Consider the following 21,213-nt stretch of genomic DNA (forward strand, 5'->3'; position numbering starts at 1 on the left):
CCGTACCCAAACAAAATTTACGTCCTTTTTTTCCCATAAACAGAGCTTTCTTTTGGTGGTATTTGATCACCTGTGCGATTTTTACTTTTTGCGCTATAAACAAAAAAAAGCGACAATTTTGAACAAATAACAATATTTTTCACATTTTTTTTATATGAAATTTCCCCCCCCAAAAAAAATGTAAAATCTAAATTTTTATCATTTTAGGCCAATTTGTTTTCTGCTACAAATTTTTGGTAAAAAAAATCGCAATAAGCGTATTTTGATTGGTTTGCCCAAAAGTTATTGCGTTTACTAACTAAGGGAAAGATTTCTGTCATTTTTGGGGGTTTTTTTTAAAGAGTAATGGCGGCGATCTGCGATTTTTTTGCGGGACTGCGACATTGCGGCGGACAGATCGGACCCTTGACTGACATTTTTGACACTTTTAGGGGTACCAGTGACATTACTACAGTAATCAGTGCTATACATATGCACTGTTACTGTAAAAATTACACTGGCAGGGAAGGGGTTAATTTTTATTGGAGAGGGAGGGGTTAATATATGCCTGGTGCTTACTGACATGTGTGGGGGGAGGTGACTGAGTGACACAGGGACAGATCGCAGGTTCAGCTATGCTGAACCCTGCAATCTGACCCTGCCTGTCACTTAGGAGATCCGCTCGCTTTGTTTACACAAGCGGGCGGATCTCCACACTCGATTCCCCGACGATCGGGGAAGAGCGGCGGTGATCACCGCCGCTCCTCCCCTGGCCCGACTCCCGCTGTGACTGAATACAGTGGGAGCGAGCCTCCGGCGGCGCGCGCGCGCCGCCGAGAGGCGGGAGTGTCTGGCGACGTAGGTCTACGTCGCCAGACGTTATCGAGCCACTTTGCCGCAGTAGAGCTCCAGTGAGCAGCGGTAAAGTGGTTAAACTCACCTGTAGTTGAATTCTTGTTAATATGGATTTTGTTGTCTAAAATTTAGCTTTGCTCCTAAGCCCTCCTTTTCACTGAACGCAGCTTTGAAATCATACAACTTTATCTGAACTGGCACTATTTCGAAGCTGCATTTCGGGACTTGAAAGACATCTGTGTGGGTTCATGCACAGATGTCTATTGAAGTAACCCCAAAAGCCACCAAAAGTTGTGCAGGAACTACTTTTGGAAATCAGTGCGGTGCCGCAAAGTTAAGGTCGTACCAACTGGGACGCTCACATTGCCGGCAATGTGCTGCGATTTGACATGCAATTTGAACTGTCAAATCCTGCCGATGGGAACGGGGGCTTAGACTTTCATTGGGGTGTATTCATTTTTGCAACATGCTCTTGAATAATTTGTTAGGAAAAATACTTTTTTGTGTGTCCAAATTAACAAATCTTGGTTGCAATCAATGGCCCACATTTGTGGGAGCAATTTTGTAGTATAGTGTCCCCAAATGTTAATTCTGAAAGGAAAGTAAAGGTTTTCTGACAAATCTTTTGGGGTGTACTAATTTATGCTGAGCACTGTATGTATCGCCTAATACAATAAATACAGTGTACAACATATACATGTCTTGTATCCACCATGACCAAAATAAATAAAAAGGAAGTTCAACCCTGATGATGCTGTAATGAAAGTCTCTGTTCAGGCACTTCCTGTTATAGGGTGACAACGCTCTCTCTACCAAATATGCTGATCCGTTGTCACCCTGTCACACAGGTTTCTGATGGCCATTTCAACACACATTACACAGGCATGGTCCACTGTTGCCCCCATCATGAGTTTAAGTGGGCAGGAAGTGAATGCAAACAGGATGCAGGAGATCAGTAAAGCTGAACTGGAAATGGTGTGAATGGCTCCATGAATTCTGTATTGTACAGTGGGATAATGGGCGGCTACGTGGAGAATAATTTATATGTGATCAGTAAATGTGTCTGCATTCACATCCATATATATCAAAAACAGAAAGAAAGTTACTTTTCTCTAAATACAGTGATGAGAAGTTGAGTCTGTGGGGAGGAAACAAAACAATTCTAACGGACTGCAGCCAAAAACCGAAAAAAATCAATAAAGTCAGCGATAAAGGGAAGAGCGACAAAGCGCAAGGGAGGAGTGTGGAGCAGGTAAATAAAGAAGAAAACAAAAATTATAATGTATGAATGAATACAGTGCTGTGCAAAAGTTTTAGGTGGGTGTGAAGAAATGCTGTAAAGTAACAATGCTTTTAAAATATATATTAGAATTGTTAATTTTTATTCATTTACAAAATGCAAAATGAGCAAACAGAAGAAAATCTAAATTAAATTAATATTTGGTGTGACTACCCTTTGGCTTCAAACCAGCATCAGTTCTAAGGCCCCTTTCACACACTGTAGTCCGTCGGCGGACTCAGTTTTTCTCAGCGGGGGATCGACCCGCCGATCCCCCGCTGAGCAGGCGGATTACAGCTCTGTATCTGCGCTGTGTGCGGAGACAGAGCTGTCGGGTCCCCATTCTTCTCTATGGGGGAATCGGATGAGAATGGACCGTCTGTCTGTTCTCATCTGATCCGATCCGCCAGACGGATGGAAAATAGGGTTTCCATCCGTCCGGATTTGACGGATGGGATTGGAGGTCAGCGGACATGTCTCAGCTGACATCCGATGCCCCATAGAGATGCATGGGGCATCCGTTCAGATCCGCCAAAAAAACGGACAGACGGATCTGAACTGTCCACTTGTGTGAAAGGGGCCTTATACTTACATTCAAAGTGAGGGGTTTTGTAGGATTAGTGTCAGGTGTGTGATTAACCAATTATACCAAGCAGGTAATGATCATCTAATTTCAAATGTAGGCTGAAACAGTCATTAACTGAAACAGAAACAGCTGTGTAGGGGCTTAAAACTGGGTGAGGAAACGCCAAACTCTGCTACTAAATATAAAACAATACGTAATATAAAATTATATTATAGAGAGGAATGCTGACAATTTCTGTGGTAAAGTGTATGTAAACTATATATATATATATATATATATACACAGTATCTCACAAAAGTGAGTACACCCCTCATCTTTTTGTAAATATTTTATTATATCTTTTCATGTGACAACACTGAAGAAATTACACTTTGCTACAATGTGAAGTAGTGAGTGTACAGCTTGTATAAGAGTCGGTTCACACTAGCACGACTTGTCGGGTGACTTGTCAGCCTGACAAGTCGCGCTCCCTCGCGATCCATTGACCGCTACAGGACCCGTTCTAATAGGAGCGAAACACAAGTCGCTCCGACTTAGAAAAAGGGTCCTGTACTACTTCGGGGCGACCTCGGAGCGACTTGCATAGACTTCCATTATGTGAAGTCCATGCAAGTCGCTCCGAAGTCGTGGTGCATGGCAATGCACAAGTCGCCCCCGAAGTAGTACAGAGTCGTGTCGCTTTAGTGTGAACCGACTCTTACAGTGTAAATTTTCTGTCCCCTCAATATAACAACACGCAGCCATTGATGTCTACAATGTCTAATGTCACCCCTAAGTTAAAATGTCCAAATTGGGCCCAAGCTGTCAATATTTTGTGTGGCCATCCTTATCTTCCAGCACTGCCTTAACCCTCTTGGGCATGGAGTTCACCAGAGCTTCACAAGTTGCCACTGGAGTCCTCTTCCACTCCTCCATGATGATATCACGGAGCTGGTGGATGTTAGGGACCTTGAGCTCCTCCACCTTCCGTTTGAGGATGCCCCACAGATGCTCAATAGGATTTAGGTCTGGAGACATGCTTGGCCAGTCCATCAGCTTTACCCTCAACTTCTTTAGCAAGGTAGTGGTTGTCTTGGAGGTGTGTTTGTGGTCGTTATTATGTTGGAATACTGCCCTGTGGCCCAGTCTCTGAAGGGAGGGGATCATGCTCTGCTTCAGTATGTCACGATACATGTTGGCAATCATAGTTCCCTCAATGAACTGTAGCTCCCCAGTGCCGGCAGCACTCATACAGCCCCAGACCATAACACTTCCACCACCATGCTTGACTGTAAGCAAGACACACTTTTCTTTGTACTCCTCACCTGGTTGCCGCCACACACGCTTGACACCATCTAAACCAAATAAGTTTATCTTGGTCTCATCACACCACAGGACATGGTTCCAGTAATCCATGTCCTTAGTCTGTTTGTCTTCAGCAAACTGTTTGCAGGCTTTTTTGTGCATCATCTTTAGAAGAGGCTTCCTTCTGAGATGACAGCCATGCAGACCAATTTGATGCAGTGTGCAGCGTATGGTCTGAGCACTGAAAGGTTAACCCCATCACCCCTTCAACCTCTGCAGCAATGCTGGCAGCACTCCTATTTACCAAAGACAACCTCTGGATATGACGCTGCACGTGCACTCAGCCTCTTTGGTCAACCATGGGGAGGCCTGTTCTGAGTGGAACCTGTCCTGTTAAACCACTGTATGGTCTTGGCCACCGTGCTTCAGCTCAGTTTCAGGGTCTTGACAATCTTCTTATAGCATAGGGCTAGGCCATCTTTATGTAGAGCAACAATTCTTTTTTCAGATCCTCAGATAGTTCTTTGCCATGAGGTGCCATGTTGAACTTCCAGTGACCAGTATGAGAGTAACACTAACGAGTCACATGACACCGGGGAGGGAAAATGGCTAATTGGGCCCAATTTGGACATTTTCACTTAGGGGTGTACTCACTTTTGTTGCCAGACATCAATGGCTGTGTGTTGAGTTATTTTGAGGGGACAGCAAATTTACACTGTTATACAAGCTGTACAATAACTACCTTACATTGTAGCAAAGTGTCATTTCTTCAGTGTTGTCACATGAAAAGGTATAATAATATATTTACACAAATGTGAGTGGTGTACTCACTTTTGTGAGATACTGTATATATATATATATATATATATATATATATATATATATATATATATTTTTTTTTTTTTTAAATTTATTTATATAAAATCTTGGTTTACATACACTTTAATCATTGAAATTGCCGGGAGTCTCCTCTGTAATATATTTTTATATTACTTATTGGTTTTTATTTATTTATATAGTTATGTAGGTTCTGCCAGTAGATCTAGGTTTTTTACTTCCCATAACAGGCAAAATTGTCGAGGAAAAGTGACACTTCCCACTTTTAATGATGCGGGAAATTCAACATCTTTGCGCACTTTTGAGCCATATTGCTGTCCTTAAAGGTGGCACTTTATTCCGTTTTTATGATATACTTTTCCCTTACTAGTTTCATAGGGAGGCCATAGGGTGAAATACCTCCCCAAAATTCATAACCTGCCCCTTTTCATGCCATACATGGGACACCATACTGATTCCTATCCTTTCTTCCATGGTAAACGTTCCTACCAAAGAAAAGTTACAATGCACCCTCTGGTGGGGGTTCGGTGTCAGTTGTGCTTGCTACACCAATGACATCACAGGGGGTGGAGAGAGTCTTGCTTTATGTTGACCCTCTTTAACCTTTAAAGGCATGTTCAACTTTTTAAAAAATAATGAAATAGTAATAAATGGAAGAATGTGGATTCAGTAATTTTTTGCATTCAAACCTGAAAAGAGTTGATTAGGGGTACAAGTCACAGATTCCTAAAGGCGCGTCATCCAGCCTCAGGTCCTTACCGAGGCGTGAACCTTCAGTTACGGAGTTTGAGGAAATATTGATGTTCTACAAGTGCAATTATGTCACTGCATTTGTACTCCATGGTGGCAGATGGGACTTATATTCTCTCCATTCACCTATCCCTATGAATGGATGACAGGGCTCTGCTGCCTTTATGTAGGATCCCCTTTGAATCCTATACCTGAACAGGCATAACCCAAGAGCGGGGACCCAGCAGAATCCACTATAGGGGACCTCTGCAACTACCAGTTCACCTATACACCGGCAAAGCGAATAATGGACTCCACTCTAACCAATCACTGGCAGAATGGCATTTCCTTTTCCCGCGTAGTATTTTTGTTGTGTAGCCGTGAGAAAAATGATTTATTCTAGAAATGGCAAAACTCAGTAAAATGTTGAAGATTATAACAGTAAAGTTGTAATTTCAGCATTAAACATCATAATTTTTCAGCTTACTGGAGTCATCAAACATCTCGTTAAGAATAATTATGAATTTCTGGAAAGGAATTTCAATGAGATAGATCCCATGAATACCAGAAGGATGACAGCAGAGAGCCTATACCAGCTGCTGAAAAGGTAAATCCACCATTCGGTCAGTATCCGGGTCTTCAAGTATAAATTCTTATGGTGATACATTTTTTTCAAGCTAGTACTTTCATTTCTTAACCACTTAAGCCCCGGAAGATTTTACCCCCTTCCTGACCAGGGGGTATTTTGCGATTCAGCACTGCGTGACTTTAACGGACAATTGCGCGGTCGTGCGATGCTGTACCTAAACAAATTTGACGTCCTTTTATTCCCACAAACAGAGCTTTCTTTTGGTGGTATTTGATCACCTGTGCGATTTTTTGATCATGCGCTATAAACAAAAAAAGAGCGTCAATTTTGCAAAAATAACAATATTTTTTACATTTTTTTATATGAAATTCCCAAAAAAAATGTAAAAATCAAATTTTTTTAACATTTTCGGCCAATTTGTTTTATGCTACATATGTTTGGTAAAAAAAATTGCAAAAAGCGTATTTTGATTGGTTTGCGCAAAAGTTATCGCGTTTACTAACAAAGGGAAAGATTTTTGTCATTTTTGTTGTTTTTTTTTTTTTAACGCGTAATGGCGGCGATCTGCGATTTTTTTTTTTTGCGGGACTGCGACATTGGGGCGGACAGATCGGACCCTTGACTGACATTTTTGACACTTTTGGGGTTACCAGTGACATTACTGCAGTAATCAGTGCTATACATATGCACTGTTACTGCAAAATGACACTGGTAGTGAAGGGGTTAACTTTATTTGAGAGGGAGGGGCTGTGTGTGTCCTAGGGGCGTTATTCTGACTGTGATTGGCTGTGGCTTGAGGTGTAGGAACAATGATCAATGGTCCTACATAGTAGAACCGTATGATCATTGTTCCTACACAGGGGAGAATGACAGGCGGCTTGTTTACACTAGCCACCTGCCTTTCTCCCGCTGTCACGGACAATCGTGAGTGAGCGGCGGACATCGGGTCCGCCGCTCACACGCGTGAGGGGGTCCGTGACCGCGCGGGAGCGCGCCTCCGGCGGCGCGTGCTCGCTCCCCAGAGCCTCACAGGCTAGTGACGTACCGGTACGTCACTTTGCCTGTGAGGGGCTGACCGCCGAAGTATATGTACTTGTGGCGGTCGGCAAGTGGTTAAAGGGGAACTCCATGCCTGAGGAAACTGATCCACAAAGCAGTCGATCTAAACCTGGGCAGAGCGGCGGATGGCAGTGGGGGCGTCCCCTCCCGCTGCTTGTGATGACGGCTGAGTCACTGCTTAGCTGCATCGGTTGTCATTACATGAAAGCTGACCGTTTGCTCTAAAAAATGGTACCGGGGCGATGGCTGTAGCTGCAGGTATCACCCTTGTATGACCACTTCCTCAAAATGATGTACAGGTACGTGATTCTGCGGGAAGTGCTTAACCCCTTATGCCTACCCTACGCAACTATGCAGCATCACTGGACTGGGTTTTTTTTTCGGTAAGGCCGCACATATGCGTATCTCCCTTTGTGCTGGGAGCTCGCCACACTGTGTGCTCCCACCACAGAGACCAGGTTGTACTCACTTTTGTTGCCAGCGGTTTAGACATTAATGGCTGTGTGTTGAGTTTTTTTTGAGAGGACAGCAAATTTACACTGTTATACAAGCTGTACACTCACTACTTTACATTGTAGCAAAGTGTCATTACTTCAGTGTTGTCACATAAAAGATATAATAAAATATTTACAAAAATGTGAGGGGTGTACTCACTTTTGTGAGATACTGTATATAGTGCCATACATTGTACGTTTATCATAATTGATGCACTCCACAGGGGCGTAACTACAGGGGTTGCAGGGGTTGCAATCGCTACCGGGCCCCATGCTCCAGGGGGCCTGTGCGGCTCCCCTGTACACCTGGATAGGAGGGGCGGTGGGGACAGCATGTAGAGAAATCACTGTCCTCCTTTTTCCTCTTGTAGCTGCCGGAGGAAAATTAGGAGATTGGTTCCTCTGTATGCTGCCCCCGCCACTCCTCCTATCTAGTTCACTTGTGTTCTGCTGCCCCCCCCCCCCCCCCCTGTGCTCCCTCTCCTCTCCTGCCGGCTGCTGCCGGGAATGTGTCACAATAGAGAACCAGGAAGGGGTCGGTAAAAATGTAATTTTCCAGCTCCTTCCTTTTCTAAATGGACAGTCATAGTCAGTGACGTTGTAAAAAAATAAAATAAAATGAGAAAATATAATACAATTAAAATACCAAAAATATAAAAACTACTGACACCAGTGGGTGAACTTCCAGGATCGCAAAGGTCACCCTTGTGACGGGGCCCTGGCATTCCACCACTGTGGGGAGGCCCCAAGATGGCAGGAGGGGGGCCCACTGCAGAACTTGTGAAAGGGTCCCGCTGTGGGACCGTAATAAAGGGCCCCACAATGAGAGTAAAGGGCCCCAGGATCAGTGGGAAGAGCCCCAGGCTTGAAGGGAAGGGCCCTTCATGGTTTCTTGCACCGGGGCCCTGAAGGTTCTAGTTACGCCTCTGGCACTCCATATTCACCTTGTCTGGAAGTGAGCATGCATACATACAGAGTCTCCCCTGTACGGTTTTGCTAATACATGTCAAAATTGCAAAATTGTGCTTAGGCATTTTGATTTGTTTTACCCTTAGGCATGAAGGGGATAAGAAAAAAAAAGCTGGATATTCAGATGGTCCAAACTGTCACATTACTATGGAGGGTCTTAAAAAAACATGAAAGTTCTGGGTTTGCCTCAAATGCATGTCTGACCCAAATCACATCCCCAATAACTTGCTGTTACCTAGAATATATGGCAAAACACCTGTGTATAATTCCCGTTCTAGATGTGCTATTCATCCGGAAATGTCCAGAGAAGAGGTCGGCAAGGTCTGGAAAACACTGATCCAGAATCAGGACCAGACGGTGGATTACTTCCAGTTCGTCAGACACTTTGGCTTTTCCATCAAGTCCTCGTGTTTTCCCAATGCTAAAATCTCTCCACCAGTCAGAGGTGACTGCGATTGCCTGATCCGCTCTCTGAAACTGAATTCCGACACCAAAATCATCGCCAATTTCCTGCAGACCAAGGTACGAGAAACAAGCCTAGCATCGGTGCTCTCAGCACAATTGTTTCTGGACTTTCTGCTGTTGAATGTATCCTGTTTACAGTCTGTTTGCAAAAATTGGTCAATGGCATTTGGAAGTGTGACTTTGTAGCAGGCAGGACTTACTGATGTGAAGTGGAAGCATTGTGACCAATTTATGGTCAACTGCTATTTATTGAAGTTAAGAGCCCCCGCCCCTGAAGTAGTGCTTCACTTTGAAGTGCAGAAACATATGAGACGGGGTCATGTAATGTCTTAAATGCCACTTATCTCTGGATTGAGTTTGTAGTGTCTTGGCATTTTCTCCACTTTATATTTGACTTTTATTGCTAAGTAATATCAGTTATAAATGAATTTTGGTCTTCACAAACGGGAATCTTCTGACTCATCTCATCTAAATTCTTAGCACAGGTTTATCAGGGTTTCTTTGTGTGAATCTCTTACATACTTATTTACACAAGTATTTCCATACAAAAAGAGAAGAAGAAATATGCAGGGAGAAAATCAGACAAAAGAAAATACTGAAAAGGGAGAGCGATAAAGAAAGAAAGAAAACATTTATTTTCCAAGGATCATCCGCTCCATCTAGTGGCCATAATGTGGCATTTTCCTGAAATACCTCAGTCAGGTAAATACAACATTATTGCCACTAGATGGTGATGACGATCCACGGAAATGAACATATTAGGCAAATTATGGTGAAGATTGAATGGCTGTACGAATGATTGACACTTTTTTGCACTGGGAGGGAGGGAGAGAGAGAGAGAGAGAGGGGAGTGGGAATGAGAAGGGGGCAAAAAGACAGAAAAAAGGAAACAGTTGCGGGGAGATAGCAAAAGAGAGAGAGAGAGAGAAAGAGTTGGGGGTGGGGGGAGAAGGAAAAGAGAGAAAGTGTGTGTGCGTGTGTGTATTTTTTGGGTGGGGGTGGGATTGATAGCAAGAATGTGAGCAAGGAAGACAAAGTCAGAGAGAGAGAAAAGCACAAACAGAAATATGCAGAAAGATAGCAAAAGGGGGTGATACACAATCAGAAAATAAGGTGCTTACAGACAGTATGTGGAACCATCCCAACATACACAGTCTGCCCACTAAGTAATGGTTTGGACAATCATTGTACTAACATACAAGTTCACATTGGAAAGTGATTGCCAACTGCTGAGCGAGTGCACCTGTCTGTGTTCCAGATGTAGTGAATGCAGGCTCCTGGGGAGACCAGATATAGTGAATGCAGGCTCCCGGGGAGACCAGATATAGTGACTGCAGGCTCCTGGGGAGACCAGATATAGGGAATGCAGACTCCTGGGGAGACCAGATACAGTGAATGCAGGCTCCTGGGGAGACCAGATATAGTGAATGCAGGGTCCTGGGGAGACCAAATATAGTGAATGCAGGTTCCTGGGGAGACCAGATATAGTGAATGCAGGCTCCTGGGGAGACCAGATATAGTGAATGCAGGCTCCTGGGGAGACCAGATATAGTGAATGCAGGCTCCTGGGGAGACCAGATACAGTGAATGCAGGCTCCTGGGGAGACCAGATACAGTGAATGCAGGCTCCTGGGGAGACCAGATATAGTGAATGCAGGCTCCTGGGGAGACCAGATATAGTGAATGCAGGCTCCTGGGGAAACCAGATATAGTGAATGCAGGCTCCTGGGGAGACCAGATATAGTGAATGCAGGCTCCTGGGGAGACCAGATATAGTGACTGCAGGCTCCTGGGGAGACCAGATATAGGGAATGCAGACTCCTGGGGAGACCAGATACAGTGAATGCAGGCTCCTGGGGAGACCAGATATAGTGAATGCAGGGTCCTGGGGAGACCAAATATAGTGAATGCAGGTTCCTGGGGAGACCAGATATAGTGAATGCAGGCTCCTGGGGAGACCAGATATAGTGAATGCAGGCTCCTGGGGAGACCAGATATAGTGAATGCAGGCTCCTGGGGAGACCAGATACAGTGAATGCAGGCTCCTGGGGAGACCAGATATAGTGAATGCAGGCTCCTGGGGAGACCAGATATAGTGAATGCAGGCTCCTGGGGAAACCAGATATAGTGAATGCAGGCTCCTGGGGAGACCAGATATAGTGAATGCAGGCTCCTGGGGAGACCAGATATAGTGAATGCAGGCTCCTGGGGAGACCAGATATAGTGAATGCAGGCTCCTGGGTAAACCAGATATAGTAAATGCAGGCTCCTGGGGAGACCAGATATAGTGAATGCAGGATCCTGGGGAGACCAGATATAGTGAATGCAGGCTCCTGGGGAGACCATATAAAGTGAATGCAGGCTCCTGCATACTGAATTGGTAAGCTGCAAAATTAGAAATGTTTGCTTTTGGGTGCAATTCCCCTTTATTAATATGAATACCTTTACCAGCAAAGGATGTAAATCAGGTCCATGGCTGTGCTTGTGACAGAGCTGTGTGTAAATCACAAGACTGCATGAACAAAAATGTAAATCTTTGGAGGTCGGCTATAAAAGTCCCATTCAATGGATTTCTCTGTGATATTTCTAACCATAAATTCCACATTTATCGAGAAATAAATCATCCAGCTCTCTGTTTTTTCTTCCCGAGCACTAAATCAGTCCCTGTGTAAGGCCAATATACAATATTACCTGTCCCTGTCCATAGACTGCCAGCGTTCCCAAGATAAAGGGATAGCCCATCCATAAATTGATAGAAACATTGTATCTTCCGAGACAGTGTTCCCATTTCATCCACAATTAGTCTGCTCCAAAGAAAGAGGACATAGGAGGACAATGGGCCCAGTGTGCGAGGAAGACATTGACGGGCCGGCTAATGGAGCGGAGAATAAAGAGCCCCGATCCTAATCGGGGAGAGCTTTTATTTCGATCTACGGGTTAAGGTGGGAAATCGGAGAAGGAGATGTTATAGACCCCAATGTTATATAATGAGCGACAGGACTCAATGGAGCTGACCGCACAACTAATCATGTTTGTAAGTGGACCGATGCGGCGCTTTGTCCTGTAAATGCGGGATCGCTCAGGGATACGTTAACTCTCAAACTCCCAGTCAGATCCAATAAAAAAGTTTAGACTGGAAAACTGCTGGAACTTGTGAGCAGAATTTTGATCCAGCAATCTAAGAGGTTCTTCTTAATCATTAGCAATTAGTGCCCTTTATCTACTTCAGGTCCGGAAGGTTTACCCCCCTTCATGACCAGGCTGTTTCTTGCGATACAGCACTGCGCTACTTTAACTGACAATGTCCTTTCTTTCCCCACAAATAGAGCTTTCTTTTGGTGGTATTTGATTTATTTGTTATTTATTTATTTATTTCAGGTACTTATTGAGCGCTGTCAATTTATGCAGCGCTTTACATATACATTGCACATTCACATCAGTCCCTGCCCTCAAGGAGCTTACAATCTAAGGTCCCTAATTCACATTCATACATACACATAGTAGGGCCAATTTAGACAGGATCCAATTAACCTACCAGCATGTCTTACGCTACCACCAAAAAAAGACCAAACAATTTTGAAAGAAACCCAATATTTGTTTACTTTCTGCTATAAACCACAGCCAATAAAAAATTTTTAAAAATCTATTTTTTATTATATTTCATCAATTTAGACCAATATGTACAGTAGTGTTCAAAATTATTCAACCCCCACTGAAAATGATTGTTTTGGCCAGTTTGACATTGATTTTGATCATTCAGTCATCCTGCTTACAATTAAATCAAAGAGGCACGTGTAGGTCAGACAAATATAACATAACATTTATAATGAAATAACCACAAATGTCTTTTCTGTGCTCACATCATTATCAGTTTTATTCAACCCCCAAGTGACATTCAATCTTAGTACTTAGTACAACATCCTTTTACAGTTATACCAGCTTTTAAACGTGAAGCATAGCTTGACACAAGTGTCTTGCAGCGATCTACGGGTATCTTCGCCCAGTCGTCATGGGCAAAAGCCTCCAGTTCAGTCACATTCTTAGGCTTGTGCACTGCAACTGCTTTCTTTAAGTCCCACCAGAGGTTCTCAATCGGATTTAAGTCTGGTGACTGTGATGGCCACTCCAAAATGTTCCAGCCTTTAATCTGCAACCATGCTCTAGTGGACTTGGAGGTATGCTTGGGATCATTGTCCTGTTGAAAGGTCCAACGTCTCCCAAGCCTCAGGTTTGTGACGGACTGCATCACATTGTCATCCAATATCTCCTGGTACTGAAGAGAATTCATGGTACCTTGCACACGCTGAAGCTTCCCTGTACCTGCAGAAGCAAAACAGCCCCAAAACATGATTGACCCCCCGCCATGCTTCACAGTAGGCAAGGTGTTCTTTTCTTCATAGGCCTTGTTCTTCCTCCTCCAAACATAGCGTTGATCCATGGGCCCAAACAGTTCTAATTTTGTTTCATCAGTCCACAGAACACTATCCCAAAACTTCTGTGGTTTGTCCACATGACTTTTGGCATACTGCAGTCGACTCTTCTTATTCTTTGGAGACAGCAAGGGGGTGCGCCTGGGAGTTCTGGCATGGAGGCCTTCATTACGCAGTGTGCGCCGTATTGTCTGAGCAGAAACTTCAGTACCCACATCTGACAAATCTTTTCTCAGTTCCTCAGCAGTCACACGGGGACTTTTCTCCACTCTACGCTTAAGGTAGCGCACAGCATCTTCTTTCTGCCACGACCAGGTAGCGTTTCAACAGTGCCCTTTGCCTTGAATTTGCGAATGATGCTTCCTATGGTGTCTCTTGGTATGTTTAACATCTTTGCAATCTTCTTATAGCCATTGCCCTTCCTGTGAAGAGTAATCACCTCTTCTCTTGTCTTCCTGGACCATTCTCTTGACTTCGCCATGTTTGTAACCACACCAGTAAATGTCTAGAAGGAGCTGAGTATCACAGTCATTTTAAAGCTGCCTAATTGGTGCTTATTAGGCTTTATTGCTGCTCCCTGACATCCACAGGTGTTTTCAATACCTGATTGAAAACACTTCAATGAACCTCTGTTCTTCAGAGTGGTAGTCTTTAAGGGGTTGAATAATTGTGTCAATGAAGAATTCACAAAAGAAACATTTACTACTGTATTACAAAACCAATTGATGTCATTTTAGTTGCATATGGTTCTTTAAGAAGTCCTTGTAGGATTTCATTCTGAATACAATTACAAATGTACACTAAATTCCCTAAAACCCTTTACAGCATTGGGGGATTGAATAATTTTGAACACAACTGTATTCTGTTACATATTTTTGGTAAAAAAAAAATCCCAATAAGTGTATATTAATTGGTTTTGCGCAAAATTACAAACAATGGGATATGTTAATGGAATTTTTATTTAATAGTTTTTTTTTATTAGTAATGGTGGCGATCGGCGACTTATAGCGGGACTACATGATTGCAGCGAACAAATTGGGCACTAAGTGACACTTTTGACTAGTTTCTGGGGACCAGTGACACTAACACAGTGATCAGTGCAAAAAAATATGCACTGGCACTGTAATAATGACACTGGCAGGAAAGGGGTTAACATCAGGGGTGATCAAAGGGTTATATGTGTGCCTAGGGAGTGCTTGCTAACTGTGGGGGGGGGGCTGCTTGTACTGTGAGAAGGCAGAGATCAATGTTCCTGCTTAGCAGAAACACAAGATCCCTACCTCCTCATTGGCTCCCACTGTATCCAATCACAACAGGTTAAAACGTGCTAAAAATATATAAAGCTGAAATTTAATGTGCAAATATTTTAGATTCCCTGGTTCCTCCGCCCCCCATCAACATGCTAATGAAACATTTTTTTTAAAAAACGTACCTTATGCTATAGATGTGTAAATATAATAATGTACAAGGTGACTCCATTAAAATTAAATATAACTGTAGCACCCTCCTAGGTAGGTGCTAGAAGAGAGTATAGTTTTGGGGTCTTTCTGCTTACCAGAGAGATTGCCAGGTAAATTTATATTGCTCTCTGCCTATCAGAAAACAGGATTCATCGGTAGGGTCTGCTCATGGTGCTCAGGTGCAGATCAGCTTGCCTGAAGTGTTTCAAACTGGTCCAATAGAGAGACATATTGGACAGTGAGAGGAAACCTGACAAGTGAGTGCACAGGTCTTGTTACAGCCCTGGTGATTGGCAGAGGAAAGTGCCTCATTGCATGCAGGGGGACTGTATAAATACCAAGGGCACATGTGCTCGGGGGCTTCGGCTGGAGAGCGTGGTCCCGGAGGGAGGGGGCAGCTGCACCCCCTCTGTATAAGCTGTCATGCGGCCGTGGGTAGTCGACCCTAGGTCCTGAAAGTCAGATAGGAGCTGAATCCAGTGGTCCTGCAGAGCTGACTGGAAGGGAGACACTGGAAATGATCTGATTCTGCCTACAGTGAGTACAGATCTGTGTCATAGGGCCTGTCATGTGAGGGGCATCCCTTCAGTGGAAGAGTTAGTGGACGGGTGTCAGTCAAGGGGATGCTAGAGAGTTTCTTGAAGATAAAGTAGTTGCATCAAGTCTGCTGCGAGAGAGAGCAAGAGGACTTTAATTCCTCCATAACATGCTACATAACATATAAAATATAGAACAAACGTGTATATATATAAGTGAAAAAAGGTCCCAATTAGGTCTTCCAAAACACCATAGTGACACATTGCAGAAAGGGTTTAGGAGTGTGCTACATACAGAATGCAGGGTTCAGGATTACGCTATGTACAGAATGCAGAGTTTAGGAGTATGCCACGTACAGAATGCAGAGTTCAGGAGTGCATTACGTACAGAGTGCAGGATTCAGGGGTGCCCAATGCACAGAGTGACAGGTTCAAGAGTGCATTACGTACAGAGTGCAGGCTTCAGGAGTGAATTACATACAGAGTGCAGGGTTCAGGGGTGCCCTATGTACAGAGTGCAGAGTTCAGGAGTGTGTTACATACAGAGTGCAGGGTTCATGATTAGGCTATGTACAAAGCACAGAGTTCAGGAGTGCGTTAGGTACAGAGTGCAGGGTTCAGGGATCCCCTATGCACAGAGTTCAGGAGTACACTATGTACAAAGCAAAGAGTTCAGGAGTGTACTACGTTCAGAGTGCAGAGTTCAGGAATATGCTATATGCAGAGTTCAGGAGTGCGTTACGTACAGAGTGCAGTGTTCAGGGGTGCACTACATACAAAGTGCAGATTTTAGGGGTGTGCTATGTGCGCTATAGAAGGCTTCTGTGTTTGCAAATGTTGGTGGGAAGTGGGAGTGGAGTGTGAGAGCCGGAGGTGGTGGAAAAAAGTTCCTCCACGTTCCGGCTGCAAAATCAGGTGAGAGGGCCACATGACAAGGCCTGGTGGGCCGGATTTGGCCCGCGGGCCTTGGGTTAGATATATGTGGACTAGATAATGCTGTTCTCCAGCCAGAAAATTAGGTAGGCTTTATCTGATTGCCCGCTGGGGAGATTCACCCTCTTTATTCGTCCTGGCATTTCTTGCGCATATTGCAGTCTATTCCATCAAATGGGCTGCCCTATACATGATGTGCAGGGATTTCCTCTCATTTCCTGTTTTGGCTATGGGACAGGAAGTGAAGGGAAATCTCCCCAATGGGACACACTCTCCCTTATTCTATCCAAAATGAAAAAAAAAACATGTTGCCTTTCGATTTGCTTAGTTCTGTGTGCTTAATAAGCGTTTTTAATGTCTTCTTATTTCCGGCTGTCTGGAAATCATAAATTATTGAATATGTTATAAATTATGGGTCACTGCCTTCTCCTTCACAGCGAGGTACACACAGGTACTCCCTCATCGGGGAGGTACAGAGAGTACTGACAGCATGGGGTGTCTGAATTTATTTCTGTGTTTTAGGTCAAGCTCCTCTTGCCTGACCTCAGTCGACAGTTCCAGGAATTGGACCCCCAGAATTCGGGATGTGTCACCAAAGAAGAATTTCTTGACATCTTGCAGGAGCTGAGCCCGGACCTCACTAAACACCAGTGTGACACCTTAGCTGCCAAATTCGGACATGGGCCAAACAAGTAAGCAGACACTGTCGTGATTGGTGGAATATTGACCTAAATGTGTACAAATTCTTCATTCTGTCATTGCAGAATTTCCTATGTGAAGTTCCTTCAGCCCTACCAAACCGAAACCTCCACAATCAGACAGAATGGAGTCAAACAGGTGACCCCTCCAAAAGGGCCCGTGGATCAGAGTCTAAATGCCATCACCGCCAAACTACGACAGAAGGTAATAAATACGTTTCTGAATGATAGGATATAATAGGTTAAAATGAAATAATAGTTATAAGATATAATAGTGCTATAATACTATAAAATGTGTAGGATTTAAAAGGATATAATAATATACTATTAATAGGATATTTTAGTGTTATAATAATATAATTATAGGATATAATAAAATATAGTAATATCAAAACATTCTAGGATATAATAGGTTGTAATAATTATAGAATATAATAGGATATAATAACATCATAATTTTAGGATATAATAATATCATAATTTTAGGATACAATAGGATACAATAATATTTTTACAAGCTATAACAGCATAAATTAATATAATGATTATAGGATATAATAGGATACAAAATTATAATAATTATAAGTTATAACGTGTCAAAGAATGGCCAGAATCAACTAATGCTGGGGGACAATATTCACACTGTAAAGTATAAAAGTATATCTAACTAGCTATCTAAGTATATCTAAACTTTTTTTTCACGAAATGGTGAAAACCCTTGCCTGAGTTTGTTTTCCGTGTTCCATTTGGGAGATTTCCCTTCCATTCCTGTTCTGTAGACATAACAGGAAGTAAGAGTGTTAACCTCTTCAGCCCTGGAAGATTTACCCCCTTTATGACCAGGCCATTTTTTTTACGATACGACACTGTGTTACTTTAACTGACAATTGCGCGGTTTTGCGACCCTGTATACAAATACGAATTGATGTCCTTTTTTCCCATGAATAGAGCTTTCTTTTGTTGGTATTTGATCACCTCTGCGGTTTTTATTTGTTGCGCTATAAACAAAAAAATAGCAACAATTTTGAAGAAAACGATATTTTTTACTTTCTGCTATAAAACATCCAATAAAAAAATGTAAAAAATCGAATTTTTTCATCAATTTATTCCAATATGTATTCTGCAACATATTTTTGTCTACAAACTATGGGATATTTTTTTTATTAGTAATAGCGGCGATCAACGACTTATAGCGGTACTGCAACATTCATGCGGACAAATTGGACACCTAACTGACACTTTTGACACTCTGTTGGGGACCAGTGACATTACTACAGTGATCAGTGCTAAAAATATGCACTGTCACTGTACTAATGACACTGGCATGGAAGGGGCTAACATCAGGGGCGATCAAAGGGTTAAATGTGTCCCTAGGGGGTGCTTACTAACTGTGTGGGGGAGGTGCTCTGACTGGGGGAAGACAGAGATCCGTGTTCCTTCTTAGCAGAAACACAAGATTCCCATCTTCTCCCCTATCAGAACGGCGATCTGCCCTATTTACATAGGTAGACCGCCGTTCTGCCTCTCTTGGGAGCGATTGCAGGTGGCTGGTGGACATGGAGTTTGCCGAACCCGCTGATTGGCTCCCCCGCTGTCCAATCAGTGAGCGATCGCGTCTCCAGCAGCGTGCATGGGCCCCCTAGTGGCTATTGCACGAAATGACGATGATGTCATATTTACTGGCCTCTTCCTTTCCTGAATGAACACAGTGAGTGATCGATACCGATAACTGTGTCCATTCATAACATTCATAACTGAAGGTTATGCTTCAGTTAGTGAATGAACAGAGCACTTCCTATTCATTCACATCCAATGCAGTTGAGGTTTCAGAGAAAGGGACTGATGAATCTGTGTCCTCATTCTTTTTCTCAGTCTCAAATGTGAGGCATTAGAGGTCTGCTTAGACCCCGGGTATTTCCCCAGAGCCTCCAACAGGGCAGTTAAAAAAGTAAAATAAAATAAAAAATATATTTTTTTTCTAAGTACCGTTTAAATGTGCTTTGCTCTCAGAACAGCAGTCAGCATTTGGATAGCTCTTTAGAGAGCATTTGACAGGCAGATATAACTGCTTTAACCCTGCACTATTGTACGGCAACCGCAAGCTTTGCACTTGAATTGGTCTTGTTTGATGGAGGTATAATATTTCTGCTATGGCTGCGAAGCACAGCATCGTTGCTGTGGCATTTTAGCAAAAATATAATTTGATATTTTCGGAAGGGGGGCCCCGTAGTTCCTAGCAGCAGCCCTAATGCCCATTATGATGGGTTCCCACCATGTTTGTGTTGCATTCCTGGGTCTGCACACCTGCTGTGCCCATTATGAGGGTTTCCCACCATCTCCGTGCTGGGTTGCCAAGTCTACAAACCTGCTGTGCCCATTATGAGAGGTTTAACACCATCATTGTGCTGTGTTCCCAGGTGTGCACACTTGCTGTGCCCATTACAAGGGGTTGTCACTATGTTTGTGCTGAGCTCCCAGGTCTTCACACCTGCAGTTCCCATTATGAAGGGGTCCCACCATCTTTATGCTGCTTTCCTGGATCTGTACATCTGCTGGGGGGGGGGGGGGGGGGGGAATTCCCACATCCCTGCACTGAATTTTTGGTTCTGCACACCTGCTATGACAATTTCAAGGGGCTCTCATCGTCATTGTTCTGAGAAGCTAGAGGCTGACATAGCCCTCCAGGCTTAACCTACAACTTGAATAACACTTTTAGATGGACTGGTCCTATCATTTTGATCTTCAATTATCAATATTCTACTTGATCACCATGAAGATAGTTAGAAATCACAGTTATATTTTTCTTGTTCCCTCCAGCTGTCCTCAGTAGATTGGAGGAATCTTCTACAAACTTGCGAGAAATTGGACTCAAACAATTGGGGTTACCTCCTTCTTCCAGAGTTCCGATCGGTGGTGAAGCTCTGCAACATCGTCCTGGATGAGGATGACATTTATCATATCATGTCTCACTATGATAAGGATCTAGCAGGGAAGATCGATTACTCCAGACTCATTTCAGATCACAAGAGGAGGGAAGGATGAAAGAGAAGCCCATATTCAAGCGATATTAAACCCTGCTAAAAAAAATACAATTAATAATAAATGTATCTGTGTACCCAATGTCACCATTGTTTCCTCTTCCCCTTTTTTGCAGTCTTTACAACATTACCAGCCTATGACAGTTTCTTCTGCTGAGTTTCTGCCTACAGGGTGTCTCCTTTGTCTCCAGTGTCTCCCTGGTGACACCCTGATCTATGTGCTCCCACCTCATGCACAGTATGGGCCACTGCCTTTCAGTGCCCGGTAATGCACTGTAATGGTAGCTGGTGTTGTCTGACCAATGCATGCGCAGTAGGGGCCCCTGTCCCTCTGAAATCTGGTGCTGTACCTGGACAGTACATGCCCAGTAGTAGCAACTTGCGCTGTTACGCCAGTGCATGTGCAGTAGGGGGCTCCTGTCTTTCTGAAATCTGTTGCTGTATCTGGCTAGTGCATGCAATGGTTTGCTACAGCATTAAACAGCCCCTATCGCGCATTCTGCAGCCAGGCACAGTGCAAGATCTCAAAAACAAGGCCCTATTGAGCATGAGCCAGATAGCAGCAGTGGCCCCTTTTGCTCATGCATTGGACAGGCAAAGCACCATCTACCCTAATACTGCTCACAGGGCATGCAGTACTTTGCTCAATTTCATAGCATAGTACTGTGCATTCGCCAGACAGGTGTATCAAGAAAGAAAAAATAATTTTCCTTCTGAACTCCACTGTTAGAGCTGCTGGATCAATTCGATAATGATTTATAAAGGTACCTCTTGAGGACCAAGTAAGCCCCTTACAGATGGTCTCAGCTGAGGTACCTGGACCTCATGTGGTGTGGGAAGGGCTCTAATCTTGTAAAATTTCCTGAATATTTTTGCCAGCCAAGAGGTTATTGTTCAGTTTGAGGCCGGCTGGCCTATTCTGTCTCCACGAGGATTGAGAAAGAGTCCTTCTGATGATCTTAACTCAATAGCTGCTTTGATGTGTGATTTTAC

General features: G+C 43.5%; 1 protein-coding gene across 1 annotated transcript in view; it reads left to right on the forward strand.

The window, feature by feature from the left end:
• Positions 1-20,230, forward strand: part of LOC309564205 (EF-hand calcium-binding domain-containing protein 6-like) — a gene marked incomplete at its 5' end in the record, with an annotated part of 78,315 nt that extends 58,085 nt beyond the window's left edge. Inside the window, 6 exons of the mRNA XM_082268832.1 lie at positions 1,957-2,086; positions 6,032-6,156; positions 8,939-9,182; positions 17,007-17,176; positions 17,249-17,387; positions 20,000-20,230. Coding sequence (XP_082124958.1) covers positions 1,957-2,086; positions 6,032-6,156; positions 8,939-9,182; positions 17,007-17,176; positions 17,249-17,387; positions 20,000-20,224 — 1,033 coding nt within the window. The 3' untranslated portion in view covers positions 20,225-20,230. The remainder of the gene's footprint in view (positions 1-1,956; positions 2,087-6,031; positions 6,157-8,938; positions 9,183-17,006; positions 17,177-17,248; positions 17,388-19,999) is intronic.
• Positions 20,231-21,213: the final 983 nt, after the last annotated feature.

The sequence above is a fragment of the Pelophylax lessonae genome (assembly GCF_965119305.1).
Source record: "Pelophylax lessonae genome assembly, chromosome: 9".
In the NCBI taxonomy this organism is placed as follows: domain Eukaryota; kingdom Metazoa; phylum Chordata; class Amphibia; order Anura; family Ranidae; genus Pelophylax; species Pelophylax lessonae.